General features: G+C 41.2%; 1 protein-coding gene across 7 annotated transcripts in view; it reads right to left on the bottom strand.

The window, feature by feature from the left end:
• The window catches only part of GRIA3 (glutamate ionotropic receptor AMPA type subunit 3), a 155,246-nt gene that overhangs the window by 30,546 nt on the left and 108,217 nt on the right, over positions 1-16,483 (bottom strand). For all 7 annotated transcript variants that reach the window (XR_008451393.1, XM_009571388.2, XM_009571389.2 and 4 more), the window contains 2 exons: positions 12,874-13,250; positions 5,253-5,451 (listed from right to left, as the gene is read on the bottom strand). Coding sequence is in view for 6 of the 7 variants with exons in the window: in XM_009571388.2 (XP_009569683.1) it covers positions 5,253-5,451; positions 12,874-13,250 (576 nt within the window). In the remaining variant the exon portion in view is untranslated. The remainder of the gene's footprint in view (positions 1-5,252; positions 5,452-12,873; positions 13,251-16,483) is intronic.

Genomic DNA, 16,483 nt, shown 5'->3' with positions numbered 1-16,483 from the left:
TGTCATTATCATTATCCTAGAGCTGCTCTCAAAAAAGTAGAGCATTCAAACAGCAAGTGATTTTTCCCCCAGGCGCTCTCTGCTTGCCTCTGTGGTGCAGACACAGTTACGGCATTAACCCATTGCTAGCGGCTGTGCCAGGCTTCACCACGGGCTGCACCCCGCGCACTGCCTCACCCAAGGAAACTGGTCACCTCTACAGCACAACCAGCAACCCTGCGCTTACAGAGACTGACTTCTGAGCAGTATCGAGACATAAGTGAGCTGGAACGCCTAAACCACAAACACAAGCAGAGCCGACAGACAAATGTCATGTGTTACTGAAGATAAAGGAGAGATTTATTCAAATATTTGCTATTAAGTGTCGACTGAAAGCTTTGTTGAATCCTGGTTTGTTTGCTGAAATTAATAAAATGGTCCAGCCACTTTAACCCTGGTTCCAGCCAAACGTTTCCCTTCCAAAGGGTAGATGATGGATGAGCCGTTAATTTTAGTTCCCGTAAGGATACATTTTCCTCTCCAGTCTATAGGCTTAAAGACATTAGATCACTTCATGGGAAACCATTTCTTTTGTAATTATGTCACATTTGATTTCCTGCTGTCTTTAAAACTGCCTGTTAGCCATGTGGCAGAGAAGAGGTCCAACTGATTAAGAGAATGCCCCCCACAAGCTGACCATCTATCATTCACACAACAGTGAATGCTGTGAAAAGGCTGCGATCTCTCTGTGCACAGGCACTCACCTTTTAATGAGAATATACAGGTAAGTTTTTCCCACTTTGAGTTGAAAAACAGTTAAACCACAGCAATTTTTTCTGATTAATCACTACCATGTTGCCTGTCAGAGATCTAAACAAGCTCATATTTGAACCTATCACTTTCCTGTGATATTCTATTCTTTCAAGTTCATAAATACTGTCACACTTCAATATGTGCATCAGGCATTTGTTATGATGACTGTGTCGTTCTGCCTGGTGCCAAGAACACAAAAAGCTTAAAACTGCTAATCATAGTTTTATCCAAAGGTAAAAGCAAAGCATTTGTATGAATGCTGTGCTAGCACGAAAGAAGTCCTTCATCTTCACTAGCAAGATAAATTTTGAAATTAAAAATCAAAGAGTTTAACTACAGATGAAACCCTTAGTGCTGCGTGCCCTGAGTTCACTGTGGTGTTTTTAATAGGCTCTAATGATCATCTCAATATTGCTTGACTGCACAGAACACATAAAAATCACACAGCAGCCACTGGTTCATAATTCAACGCTTTTCCTCACCTAAACTGCTTGCTGGAAGAATTTATCTCCCTTGCCTCTTGTCTTTATCACCAGAGGAAACCAATGAGCTCTCTATTTATAAGTGGGTGTAACATGCTAGTGCCTCAGAAATGTCAAGTTTTCAGTACAGTGTACTAGCACATCAGCTGTGTCTGTCCATGATCTAACACATATTTTCCAAGTTATTTTACAGAAGCCCCTTAACACAGATATCTACTATCCATTAAAAGAAACCACCATAAATTCAAGGGCAAATTCTATTTCTAAATGTCTAGAAACATGTTTTGTTTCTATTGAAGTTTAAACACAGATGAGTTTACGTAAGAATTACCAATTGTTTGTAAAGCCTTTTGAATATATGCACATTGGAGGTGTGAAACCTATTAGACTGTGGCATTATATTTAGGCTTAGGGCAGCTCAGATATGCCAAAGCCTTAATTGAACGTATTAGAAGATGTTAATTCTGACAGGTACACCCCTAAAAGTAGTAGCTTTATGTTTTGAAACTGCTCTTTAGTACAGCCCTTTGCCAGTTTTCAAGAAAGGAAGAGGTATTTTGGAGTCTTTAATCGGAGACTGTATATTAAAAAAGGAGAGGTTAAAAAACATCTCTAAGGAGGGGTTCTTTCTTTTCCTTTTCAATATGGATGAGTGCCCTTTGAAAGCCAAAAGGGAATTGATGTAATCTATTGATTGCCATTTAAATGCCTTTATAAGATAATTAATGCAAAATGTAAAATGTTTCTGAGCAGAAACAAGCAACAACCATGAAAATACAGGAAGGCTCACCTGGTTGTTAGATACACTGGGGGGGACAAATGCCCTAATGCACAGTGTCACCAACAAGTGAGGAGTGTGAATAGTGCCTGCTGTGAAACTGTTAGAAAAAATAAGCTCTCTTGTCGTAACTGTGCGAGCAATGTCATGCTGACGGCAGTCTTCGTGAGTGCTTGCAAGGTGTATCTAGCTTTAATCTGCCTAGTTGGGGTAGCATCTACCTGGGAGATATTGCGATGTTTAGGGAAAGAGCCAACACTACAAAATAGGTCACTAGCTGGAGTCTGCCCAGGTCTGAAGTGGCTGAAAGTCATTACCATCTGCTCATCTGAAATAAGGTGCTGGTATTGGTCCAGTTCCCAGCAGATAGGTATCATTGTAAAAGAAACCTTCAAAAGTGACCCTAGTTGGAAGTGGGGTTGGCAGAAAGAAGCCACGGCCTGAAAGCTCTAAAGGAGCCCCTTGTAGCCCATGCGGGTGAGATGGTGGGTATCTGAAGCTCATTTATGGGTGGTCCCTTTATGATGCATTAGGAGGCAATTATTCCTTGCTGTTGTTAGTCTGGCACCTTTCACTGGCCAACAGCAGCTATTAAGATCGATATCTGACTAATATCTGCTTGAGAAACATTTTAGCGTTACTGCTGTAGGAAGTGATATACCCAAACAAGCTTCTTTATAGGATCCTGGAGAGACTCTGTTTGGCATCTCTTGTATGAAGTCATGGCCCAGCTACAAAGCCAAGTTACTGCTCTTGGTGCCTTTGCACATCTGCTGGCCTTCTGCTCACAGCCAAGTAATCTTTCACCTTCAGGGAGGATTTAGCCACCTCTTACACACCACAGCCAGTGCGTACATATACACGGGCCATCAGCGTAAGAAAGGATTGCTCTAACCTCCTCACATAGTCATCCCCTCAGAATCTCCCTTTCTCACAAGGTAGATGATCCTGACCTGCTCATCCAGCTCTTGCTTGAAGTGGTTAAATGCTGGTGGGGAATGGGTAGAAGAGGACTTTTCCCTTACAGAGGGAATGAGCATCACACTGCACCCAGGAGAACTCATGGCTTTTCCTAACTCATACCACTATCACTCCCACTGATGCTCTAGTAGTAGTGAGAAAAGCGTTTCCAGGGAGATAAGTATCCCAAACCACAGAGCAGGCATAATCTGCACAGCAGGTGCTCAGAAACCAAGTGTACTCTAAGAGTTATTTCAAGTTTCAGCCATCACTACCATCTTATTAAATAGCTTATAAAGACTGTACAACAGAATTTATGTGAACATATGCATTCAATCTGAGACAAAGCTTTTGCCCTTCTCAAATCAAAAAGACTCTACAATAGTTCCATGGCTGCATCACTCTATTCAAATTAATTACTCTGCAAAAGTTAATACAACTGAAATTATGTTGCCTGCCTTGAGAACACCAAGGAAAGAGAAGCACCCCTCAGGACCCATTCTCCTTCCCACTTGGCCCATCCAGATCACCCAGAGCAGGCGTTACGCCCTGCTCCACCACTACCAGGGCTCTGCTCTCCTCCTTCTCCATCTGACTCCTCTCCCTGTCTGATGGAGCTGGCACCTCCTGACACATCATCCTCATTTACAGCCCTGCTTTCTCCAGCACAAGGAGAGAGTCACAGCTCATCTCAAAACTATTAAAAGCACAACAAAGTATTCATACATTTACTTGACTTTGTATCCTTTCACACAAAACACTCGTTCCTTTGATCTCTGGGTGAGAAGGTATTTCGTTGTTATGTCAAACTATTAAGGAAACGAAGAAACACACCCATACAATTCCTCTTTCTGTATTAATGGTAATGAGATATTCAAAATAAGATCCTCCCCCCTCTCCGAACAGTCTGTAAACAGCACTGATATCCCTAATCAAGTTGTGTCACCACTTCTGACAAGTCCACTCAACTAATTTTCACCGTGCAGATAATACTGCCCAAGGCTGCTAAGTAAAGAGAATACAATTTTTACACACTCATGTCACCCTTACAAGGTCAGTGTTGATCATACAGGATCTTAATACAAACAGAAGCTGTTGTAACGTATCAGCCACCACAGTTAATTGAGAACTATTGAGTATCTATTTTTATATAAAGCCATCCCATATAAGTGAGGCGGAGTACAAGAGCTTCATAAAACAACTTTGCATTCACTTCCAGCTTTACATCTGATTTATACATAAATGTATGGGTTTGTGTGGCCTTAGATCGAAATCTTAAGCAAATTCAAGGAGCCATCAGTATTCAATCAGCCTCCAGCAGTAAGGTTTTCTCACCTCCCTCACGCTTGCACCTGGCCAATATACGTGACTGGTGATAATTAGTCCTGCAGCACTGACCAATTTTCTACACAAAAAAAGGTCAGTTTGAATGGCATCTGATTGGCACTGCTGAGAGACTACCATGAGCTCCCTGAAAGGGCCGAGCATTTCAGTTCGCCCTTGGGAAGGCCAGAAAGAAGAGCTTTTTAGGTCACAATTTTTTCAGATACGTAAAAGTTGTCCGAGGCCGTATTTAGAAACTTTAACGACCGTCACCAAATTCTCTGCAGTTCAGTTTGTGGCTTGGCAAGTAGAGAAATAAAGGATGATCTTAAATAAAAGTGTATACTCCCCTCCCTGCCAAATACTGCAAACTCGGCATTTCCCTAACCAAGGTGAATACACTTTGGGGTACAAATATTTCACCCCAGACTTCTTGATACAGCCACAGCCAGACACTGGTGAGCAATGAAGATACAACAACAACTGCAGCAATCAATGCACCATATAGAAATGGCAACACACGCCTCCCATCCCTCTTCTCATTCTGGCAAGGAAACACTGATGTCAGATGTCATTAACGGCTGCCAGCTGGGCAAACAGAGCAAGTAGGTCAAGAGCATCACTCCTCCAAGAGTTTTCCTTGCTAAATATTGTGCTAACGCCTGCATTATTGCTCATCAGACTGAGGGTCTGAAACTGGTGTTAAAAAAACATTCCTATGATAGCAAATGTTCTCCATCTTCATATGTTTCAGACAGAGCAAAATAGCCCATTTTTGATAAAATGCCTTTTGATATTAAAACGTGCACTCAGGCCTGTCCAGAACAGCTATTACAACTGGGTAGAAACAAATGACTGAAAACTGTATATTAGGCACTTGCAGTTTAGAAAAGCTCTAATGGAGATTGAACACTTACTCTAAAGAACTCTTTGGTTGATCCTGAATCCAAAGTGCCATAAGCTATTTCAGTTTGCTTGGCCAGGTCCTCCGCGCTCTCTATGGGAGAAACCATCCTTTCCACCGTGAGGAAGGCAGCAAGATTAGCAGTGTAGGAAGAGATAATGATGAGAGTGAAGAACCACCAGACTCCTCCAACAATTCGCCCTGAGAGAGATCTATGAAAAAACACACATCATCAAATTGCTTTGAAGAGATTCCTTGATAATTTTTTTCCCCATCATTGAAGAGATATTCACATGCACAACCCTTGTGTCCAGATCCTACGGGTATCTGTGAATGGGCAGACTGTGAGACAGCTCCTGACAGCCTCCCTCAGGACAGCAAACACGGTGTGCACCTGGTCTTACTGAGTTAAACTCTCTCTCCAGTCTTTCAGTGAAAATGAGAACAGCCAATAAAGAAATAATTCATCTGAGCCAACCCCATCAGAGGCTTGGAGAGGAGCAAGCTCTCCTGACTTCCACAGACCCTTGGCTGGAGAAGTCTTTTGTCAGGAGACTTTTGTCTTTGCTTGCCCAGCATTTCCCAGCCTTTCTCGCATATCACCCTGCTGTGATATGCCAGCATCGTGTCTCTTTGAGGGCCGCCCAGCTTGGAGGACATGAATGTACCTTTTACTGCATTGACGATCAAACTGAACGATGCAGTAAACTGCAAAAAGGAATCCAAGTAAACATTCAAAGGAATAAAACAAAGAGGATCCAGTATCCTCCTCTCATCACAACCTAGCAGGAATTACAGACTGAATCTGCACATTGAAGTGAAGAGAAAGGCTGGGGTTTTTATGTTTTATGTTAATCAAAATTTGCATGCTGCACCGTTCCAAGTTAAGTGTATTCCTGCTATATAATCACCAGAAAAAGAGAAGAAAGCAGAAAAAAATTGTGTTCTGTTTTGCTAGTAGTTTTGGGGTTTTGTTTTTTTTTTTTTTTACAGGATACCGTAAGGACTAAAAAAAAGGCTATTTGTAAACATATAATTACGAAATGCCTAGTGGTCAGAAGGTCTAGATCCTGTCAGTAAGAGCTCTCGATGCTTTAAAGCAGTGGAACATCGGGATCAAAATATCTGTTTGGGGCTGAAGGATGCCAGTGCCACACTGCTCAGCTGGTTGGGGGACTTCACTGCCATGTACAGAGCTGATTCTTCAAACACAGACTGTTGACCAGGAACCATTTCAGGAGCTGAGACGAAGCTATTTCACGTTTCCTCTTAACTCTACTGATAGCAGCAGAGGAAGAATCAATCCCGCATACATTAAATCAGTGGAACCTGTGTGCTGTAGTCCTCAGTTTGTAGGAAGGGAAGAAACACAAAGCAAGAAAACTCTTACCTGTTTACTCGTTCCCTTCAAGCCCCTCAGTGCCATCCCCAGACAGTGGGTACAAGTTGTCCTACCAACAGATGGAGACAGGAAAAAAGCAAAAGTCTCGTGACGTGCCCCTACAGGGGGGTCAGCTGGTTGGTAAACTGCCTAGTCTTGGCCAGAGCCTGTGATTGGCAAAGCCATTAAAAAAATCCCATTAAGTTATTAAGAAGAATAGAAAGAAAAAAGTACCCATTCAACATGAAAAAACACACCAATGAAAAAAAAATTGCCAACACAATGAAAAGAGAGAGAGCAATCTGGAATTGGTTAGAGAAACGTGGAGACACAATCTAAGAGGTGAAGCACTATTCTCCGCTCTCGTCTGCCTAAGAAACTGAAGCAGCAGCAGCTCCCACTGGGAAGGCAGATGCAGGCAGGATCCCATGGATTACAGCACACACCTGCCAGCGCCGTACACACCTCAGGACTGCTGCATCAACTCCCTACCGGCGCACAAGGCAGTTCAGGTGGTTACGAAGCTTAGGGAAGCTTGAGGAGTAAAGCATCACCTCTTTGTACATCAGGAAGCAATGACTTTTGGTGTGTGAACTCTGAGAGATGTAGCCACCATTCTGGCCTGTGTGTGCTTCCTCAGGGCAGGCACACATGTATCCATCACCAACAAGTGGATGAGCCTTCCCTGCCTTTCTCGAGGGTCTCCCAAGAGGATAAAAGGCTTCCAAATTTCAATCTGTGCTGATCTCCATCTGTGCTTACTAACAGAAGGCTACTGAGTAGCTGCAAAGGTCAGCTGCAGAAATATACATCCAGAATAATGTAGTAAGTCAAGGAATCTCTCTACCTTGCTCTACATTCTTTGTAGGTCTCCCATGAGTGTCTTGGGAATTTACAGATGGCTAAACTCTTTTCTGGCCAGCTTCCTTACCAGTTAGGGTCTTGGCTTTAGCAGCTGTGTAAAACTCAATACTCTACACACCCAATCAGCCTTCAACACGGGCTGATTTAAGTTTAGCCAACTACAAAGCACTGCCTGCTGAAGTCATCGCATAAGACTCCTTTTGGAGCCAGTAGAGAAAAAGAGAGGAGACAGACACCTTCAAAAAGAGATTTATTGCACCTGCTGTAGAGTGGAATAAGTCTGAGGGTGCCCGTCTCTCTCATGACTTTGGCGGGAACCGAGATGCCTAACTAAAACACAGACTATTGCTTTTAGATGGCCACATCAGGTGAAATTAATCTTCCTTTTGTTCATTCCTTCACCACATAATTCCCGCCTTCAGAGAAGACCTGGAGATGAATTCCTCCTCCCTGCAGAGAGGTGGACAGTTTCAGAGCCAGACTGAGCAGAAGTTTGGCTGGCAGGAGCAGCAGATGAAACATCCACTTGCATACAGTAAAACTAGCTTTATATGGAGTTTCCAGGCTCCTGCAGCCCTCTTGCTTTACAGTTGGTCTTGAAATACGAAGATGGAAAAAAAAGACTTGTCAGGGTGTTTAAATAAATTCAATGGAACTACTGGAACAAAATTGTATGTGTTCATTCTGCCTATAGTTTCCCATAGGAAGTTTCTTACTTGCATTGGTAGCTGCCCCTTTTGTTAGCAGGACAGATGGGTTGCTGAGATGAAGATGTGCAGAAGACAAGCGTTTTCCAAACCAGTGAAACCTCAAGCTCACGCTGCTGTAATATAAAAAGTCTGTGTCGAGCTGCATGCTCACAGAGCACATTATACACAGAGAAAGGTAAAACTAACTTGCCCCAGAGAACCTGCAACCTGCATGAACCAAGTCAGACAGATACGGGACAGGAAATGGAGAGCGGCTGAGGGACGGGGGAAGGTGGGTACAGCTGGATCCCTTGGCAAAGAAGGCAGATCCCTGTGGGTCCTACATACAAGAGAGGGACCTTGACAGATGAGGGCCAAAGCTGTTCTCAGAAGACTTGAGGCCACTTGAAGGAAAAGTGCATGTCATTACAGAGTTGTTTCTCTCAGAGCCTTCCCATGGACATGCGAAGGAAGATGAAACAGCTGCTGCTGTGAAGAATTCTGGGCTGACATAGCTGTAACTGCTGGTAGCACAGGACGGGGCAAAATAAAACCAAAACAAACTACAAAGCTGACACTGAAGGAAGGACAGACAGAGAAAGAATAGGAACATGGTCAACCATGGCCTGGCAGCCTCCTTGTCCAAAGGATCCCAGTTCACCCCAGTCCATCTGCTGATATGAAGACTCCTTATACCCACTGCAGGGGCTGGTGTAGAGGGATGCAGGAGAAAAAAGGATTAGTACACAAACACCAGGCTGGTAATAAGAGAATATTTGTATGGTTTGAACTGTGAACCACAGAAACATTTGTCCATTACTCAGGTAATAATTATAGAAAAACCAATCACAGCTTTTAATACCAGCACCACTTTTTCTGATGAAGATGTACCTGTCCAAGCATGCAGTGTTGTAATTTAAAAACAAACAACTAATACTTTATGCCAACATGTCATTTTCCAAATTACCTCAATAAATAGGTACTTTGAACAACATTATTTTAAAGTAAATTAGTGTGTTAATGGAGTAACAAAGACTTGGAATAACAGAACTGTAACTCAATTATCAAAACAAGGTCAGATGATGATTTCAAAAGGAAGTAAACAGGAAAAGTGCATACCTTGAGAGGAAATTTAAAAGGAAGCATGGAGTCAAATGAGAGCAAATTAGTAACAAGAGAAAAACAAAATAAATATTCCAATTCACATTCAGTTTCCAGGAGAACACTACATTCAAACAAAACCTCATTTATTTATCAAAATAGCTTGAGTTTTGTTTCTGCTTATGGTCATAAAACATATTTGATTTCCAATACTACACAGAAATAATAAGCTTCTCACACTACTCAGTATTTAATTGGGCTCTTCTGATCAATACAAGATGGCTGTTATATTGACAAATAATCCTGAGCAGCTTTGGTACAAACTCTCCTTGTCCAGAACCCGTTCCTATCCTGTGCACACGCTACCCGGTACCCCCTGAGCTGTGTGCTCAGCCCCTTGCTCACACGCCCAGCCAGCCCTCTAACCTCTCCTGCCAGCCTCATCTGGCCAAGCTGCCCTCACCTCGGCTGTGGAGACAGAGCACAATCAATTATAGCATCTGAAGCACTGACTTGAGATGCTTCCATCACAGGAACTGGCAGTGGGAGTTTCAGAAATACCTAGTGACCCAGCTCTCGTGGCGGTTTTGAAAGTCCCACAAAGTCATTCCCATGGCCTTTAATAGGAGTCTTTTGAGCCTTCTGCTGTGAAAACAGGCACCTAGACGTACACCCTTTAAAATGACCAGCCTCATGAGATAATTTTTAATGAACTCCCTGTCTTTTTCCATCAGCAATTAATTAATCTAGCCTCTTTGTTCCACATGAATAAAGAGCAAAATGAACATACATGGTCTCATAGAGATTTCAAAGATACTTTTGCTTAGAACAGTGTTACAGATTTGACTGTGTTTTCTCCCGATTCCATTTGCCGTACGCAACTCACATTAAAGCAAGTTTAATAATCTACTTTTGATCCATCAAAAGTGAATTTTGAATGCTTTAGCTCACTATGCAGAAAACGCAGCAGCCTTTGATAGCAGAACAAAACTGCTGGAATAAATGCTCATTCCATCAAGGGATGCACTAACCCCCATCCTTTGGCTGCTATCTGATTCTGTTTAGATGACTCCTATTAAATACAGAGAGGAGAGTATAGGGATATATCCTCTGGAATATCCACACAGCATACTCACCGAGGATAGATCTAACTAGTCATTAGATGTCACAGCTGTTCCACACAAAGGCAGCTGAAAGAGCCTTTATCAGCAAGCACAAAAGTGATCTCTCCAGACTGCTTGTCGGCATCTCTCTACAAGTGCTGCATGCTCTCATATAAGAAATTTATTCAGTCAAAACTCACAATGGAAGATTGAAGCCCCTTTTAATGGCAATAAAATAGTATGAAACATTCATATAGTCAATGTACTGTGAATGGAGTAACCTTACAAAGATACGGATTCAGAATGGAATACTCGGGAATTCTACGGAATACTAGGGAATACTCTACCCTTCTACAGAAAAGAAATTTGACATTTAATCAACTTAAATCAATATATTGGTCAAAGGAACAGTATTTCTGGAATTTAAAGCAAGGTATTAAATTTCTCCTCTTTTCATTAACAATGCATGTAACTGCCTGGAATCTGTTATCATGAAAGATAACAAAATAACTGGACAATGTCTTCAAACGAGGGCCATGAGCAAATAGCTCCTGATGGATAAAAAAAATAAATAGGTTTACTGCTGTCTCTTTTCTTTGGTAGGTATTACCAAGGCACTTATCATGAGAGTATTGAAAAAAAATAGAATATGTTCCACTCATTATATAGGGTAAAAGGCTGAATATGTCAGAGAGTCATATGAGAGCTTAACAAAAATCCTATGTGCTTCTATTTACTGTCAATAAACAGACCCAGTAGAAACAGTGCAATGCCTGCAGCTTTCCATGTGATGTCCCAGTGCTTATTTCCCGGTCCTTTATATTGGGCACACACATGGTCAACAGCAATTTAAATGTTATCACTACTCATCACCTTTAACAGCAAGCAGAGAGGCAAAGTTCTAATACAGACTTTAGGAATAAAGCAGAAACACAGTGTATAAACAGGAGGAGAAGGCTCACAGCTCTATCTATACAGCGAGGCAGCACACCCGAACACTGATAACTCTGCAAAGACTAACACACGGCCATATCCAGGCATAAATATAGGCATGTTTTGTATAGGATACAACTGCATCTGTCAATAAATATGAAATCTAATGGCTGCTACCAAGACTTCTAAAACATATGCGTGGCTTGAATCAAATACCAACAGGCACACACCAGCATCTCTGAAACTCCTGGATTTCACTAAGAAATTTGAAAGTGAAATGACTGTGAACTTAAAGGATTATTACACTGTCACAGGTAAAATCATGATCCTTTCCATGAAACTTCATAGAAGTTTTATCACTTGCTTCACCGAGATCCCTGCATGGACCAGGGAAACCTGGTATCTTGTCAGTGATTTGAGTATTGAAAAAAGTACACAGCTATGGAGATCGACAAGGTGTATTTCAAATATAAGAAAAGATCTCTCTTGCTTTAATTAACAACCTTGTTAAAAAGAAAACCTGCATCCTATTTGTACTAAGTAGGTATTTTTAATAATTACACTAGCTGTAAACTGGTTATTAAAACACTTGTCGTGCAAAGCAGAACTAGTGCTCCATCGCTAAGAAATGAGATTTTACTGCTTATCACAGGCACACCACTAAAGTATTTTACCAGTGTAAATGTAGAAGCATTATACATATTATTCAGAAAACATCTGTGGTGTGCATTGTTCAATTACAGAGAGCTTCAGTATTCTCAGGTGGTTTTCAAAATGCTTCTTTAAAAAAGAAATACAATTCTACAATAGTTAACACCAGTGCTCTCTGTTAAATCGGAACTAGTATCAAACACGTTTTAACATAGGAAGAATGTCTTCATGAATAAGAAAGAAATCTTTAAGGAAACTGGCAATGCTTATTTAGACCATATTGACTATTATTCACAGGACAACAGATTAGACTGGATTGCAACAATAATACACATACAGAGTAGTACACAATAACTGTCAGAGAGGCACACACGGAGACTTGAACATATGGAAGACGATGGTAAGCAAATTAGTAACAGATGAAAGGATGTTTCAAGAAGAACAAAACTAAGAGAAATTAGGGTCAAAGGAAAGTATAAAGCACAGCAGAAGCCATGACGGGAGTGGAGGTGTTTTAAAGTGCTGTTGCATGTGACTTTTTAAAAACAATTCTTATATTGCAAAGCAGAATGTTATATGCACCAAGGAGATGACCGCAAAATGAGATATGCAGCAAAAACACGGTAGCCCTCCAAGCATTGCTGAAAACAGAAAACCCTATGCATTTTACAGCCTCAACATGGTGTATATAAGTTTGGCCGAAATGCATAAATGGCATTTTAAGGCAATGCCACTCACTCTGGAGGTTAACGTTAGCAAGCAAGGCGGCTTGATGATGATGCTTAGCATTGAATGGAATGTCAAAACAAAAATTGGAATTAAAAAGAAATTTGACAAGGTAACATATATGCACCATGGCATCAGAAAATGACCATAAAATGCAAAAAGGTGATGGAGTGATATGGAACAAACCTTGGAGAAATATCGCATCCTTGCTGCATAAAGGCACCCAGGGAAAACCAAAGGCTGTTAAATATTCCAAACTCATTTGGAGGGTCAGGAGGATTCTGAGGGTCACGTGGTTCTTCATTGCTGTCTTCCAAGTGCCATTCATAAGGGCTGAATCTGCTGACTAGGAAAAGAACTACGCTGACGCCAATGTAAGCAAACACTATACACATCCAAATTTCATAAGCCAAAGGATCCAGGAAAGAGAATACGCCCGGTTTAGATTTCTGAGGCTTCTTGATCATGATGGAGATGCCCAGGCTCATAAAGGGTTTAGAAAAGTCTATGACTTCTTCTCGCACCAATGTTATGGTGAGGGGGGCAACAGCTATATCTGCTCTCTGAAAAAGGAAAACAAACCCAAGTTAGCTACAAAACAGTTGCAACATACTCACAATCTAGTGTCTCAGACTAATGAATCAGACGAGAAATTATAAGAGGGCATTTTCTTTGCACCCTAGTTCACAGCACTTTAGTCAAGGACTGCATGATATTGACAGAAAACTATTAACATGAAAAATGACAACCAAATATGTGCAAGGACCTCAAGACAGAGGTAGATATGTATCAACATGTATTTGTTAATCTAATAAGTTAAAATAGACGAATAAACACTACGCAAACTGGACAGTGTGATGGCAACTACAATAACGACATTTTCTAGTAACAGTCTGTATCCATTCATCTGTCTCGAAGACTTTGGGCAAATTATGTTTGTTATATTTTAATTTGCTCTTGTCCATTCTTTCTACAAGTCCTCCTGCCTTACTGATTAGTCCAGGATCTTTAAAGGAACCTAAAAGAAGTAACCAGTCTCTGAATTTCAGCTGCATTTGGGTGCTGCCTCTCAGATACTCCATTGAAACTCCATTGCAATATGGGACAGAAGATGGTAAAGTAGTGGGGTGATAGGAACCAGACAGCCCACCCTTTCTGTGGCCAGTGAAGGACAATAATACAGATTTATGAGATTTATGAGAAGTAAATAGCCTAGGTTTTCTGAGGAGAATGTAACATAGTATTTTTCAGTATAAGATATGCCATCCTATTATACTGAACTTAGCTCTGTAGGTCTATCCATAGACCATGCCCTGGCCTGCGCCACCTGGAAGCACAATTCCATCTCATTGCATCTACCTTTCACCACTGTGTTGGTATATCCTGAACCAACATCCATCTCTTTGACCATCACATCTTTGTGGATTCCATGGGAGGGTAAAAATGTGAAATAAAAAAATTAATTTCCCGATTAAGAATAAAACTCCAGAATAGATTTTCAACATAGTTAATGGTATCTGCATTTCTATACCAGAAAGATTTAAGTCATGCTGCTTAGATACTCTAGCTTTGATTCAGCCAAGCACTCAAGCAGGTGCCAGAATTTGCCATGGAGGGGACTAGAATTAAGAAAAAGGCCTTTCCATTTAAAAAACGCTTTAATTATTATGAAAGACTTCATACCTACATACACTCTTTTGTAATCTTCTACTTTAAATACTCTAACTATTTTTGTTATCGATACTTTTAAAGACAGTCTTTTGTTGGTAATTAAGAATTTCAGAAAGAAAAAATGATTCTTAGGGGAAATTTAACTTACCAGTACCTAAAGCACTGGGCACCTTTTAAATCAGATTTTTGTTTCTCACTAGTAAGTATGTACCCCTTTCTGGTGGAAAAATAAAACCTGACTAAGTAGATGCTTGAATAAAAGTCAGTAAGAAATGTTAACAAGAGGTGATGAAAATCTGTGCCATCACATAACTGAATATACTTTTATGTAAATGATGCATGTGACTTTCATTAATATCCGATTTGTTTCTCCTACTAGATAGTTGTTGGGTTTTTTCCCTTGAAGTTTAATAAGCAGAAAAGTCAAAAGCTTCTCTCAGAGTTAATCTCGGTATCACACTCTCTGTGCCCACTGGTGCCTCAGTGGCACCATGCAGCCATGCCCGAGGCTCCGTGCGGGTAAGATTGAAGACTGAGGGTAAGGGCACACTTGTCAGACTGAGGACTGGCCCTCCCTCCATAAAGTATCTGTCCACACACACGACCTCTGTGTTTGCTGTGGCTACTCAGGAATATCTCTCAACGTTTATACTGGTGTGTGCAACTACAGAGTATGTGTAAGTTGACTGCTTGGAATTCTCAGAAAACCCTCATCTGTACACGTAAGGAAGCCATTTAGAAATCATTGCCCTTGGTATAGCCTCTCACAGCCCTCGTCAGCCCCCTTAGACATTCACGTGTACTAGGACATCGCCTTTCCCCTAGCATGACTGCTTTCTTCATGGAGAAAATCCTCACCTGATTTGTGGTCACTCACTGTGAAAATCTAGCTTAACATGGCTTGAACAAAAACCGACTGTGCCGTGGGCTTTGGACGCCTGGTGTTTACCAGCTTTGATCGAAGTAATAGAGAGACTTGGAGGCACACAGGTAGAATGTGGCAAAGGGACTGGATGATGCTGGAACTTGTCACTGATTAATTTCTCCCAAACATATACCTGTCTGTACCTGCTGCTTGTTGAACTACTGTTAAATTAGATGTCTGCAGTCAGTATGAGATGCACACAGAATATCAGTTTTAAATGTAGTCAGAGTCCATGGTTGGCTGGAACTCTTAGCACTTTGACCATGGCTACCGTATTTTGTGTTGAACAAATTAATCCTTATTAGAGCAAGTTTAATGAATCATGACCTCCGCAAAGACTTCGCGATGATTCCACACAAAGTGAAGCTTAGGTGGGAGGTGGGTTCCTTACTGCCTGGAACTTCTGCTCCTGGACAGCCAGCCTTGCAGCAGCTCGTTAAGGTAGGAAAAGGCTGTTTCAGCTATAAGAGCATTTAGTTTCTGTAGCGTTTTCTGGACTTGAAGAAATTTAATTCTCCCAAAGTAATATTTTAATTACCAAAGTAGACACGGAGGAGCTCTTTCTAAGTGCTGATGCAGCATGCAATAAAGTCTGTATCTCCTTCATGAGCAGTTGAGTTGATGCTGGATGTTTCTGTGGGGTTTTTGACAGGATGAAGCTGATGCTGTGCTGAAGTACAGACAAATCAGCTTTTAAAGGCCTGACTGTTATCATGTCCTTATCCATATCATGCATTTATTTTTAAATGATTTAAAATTGCATTCTAATATTACAGGGGATACAAACATTTATTTTTCTGATATATTCCTGACTTCCTGCTTTCCTACCATTTTTGATCAGTGTTCAATATATTGGGAACACCAATAAACACCCTCATGCCTTAAATGGATATGGCAGCAATTGTTTTCTGCAGAGGGAACAAGCACGGATTCAAACAAAGGGTCTCAGGAAACCCTTGACAACCAGGGCACTGACAGTGGACCTACTACAATTCAGCACCCAAGCCTTGCCCCTCATGACTTCTCTGAATATTAGTTGTACTAGAGAGGCTAAAAACCAGACTGTTTTCTCCTTATTCATTTAGAGATAGAGTATTTGAAATGGAGAGCTTATGGAGAGCTTTAAGCACCCTAAAGGATCATTAATAATTGCAGCACAGTGGTGAATTTCCCTCCCTGTTATGGCTGCAGATAAGCAGA

The sequence above is a fragment of the Cuculus canorus genome, chromosome 10, assembly GCF_017976375.1.
Source record: "Cuculus canorus isolate bCucCan1 chromosome 10, bCucCan1.pri, whole genome shotgun sequence".
Lineage (NCBI taxonomy): Eukaryota > Metazoa > Chordata > Aves > Cuculiformes > Cuculidae > Cuculus > Cuculus canorus.
The sequence above is the reverse complement of the archived record's forward strand: the minus strand, read 5'-3'. Positions and strand labels throughout refer to the sequence as shown.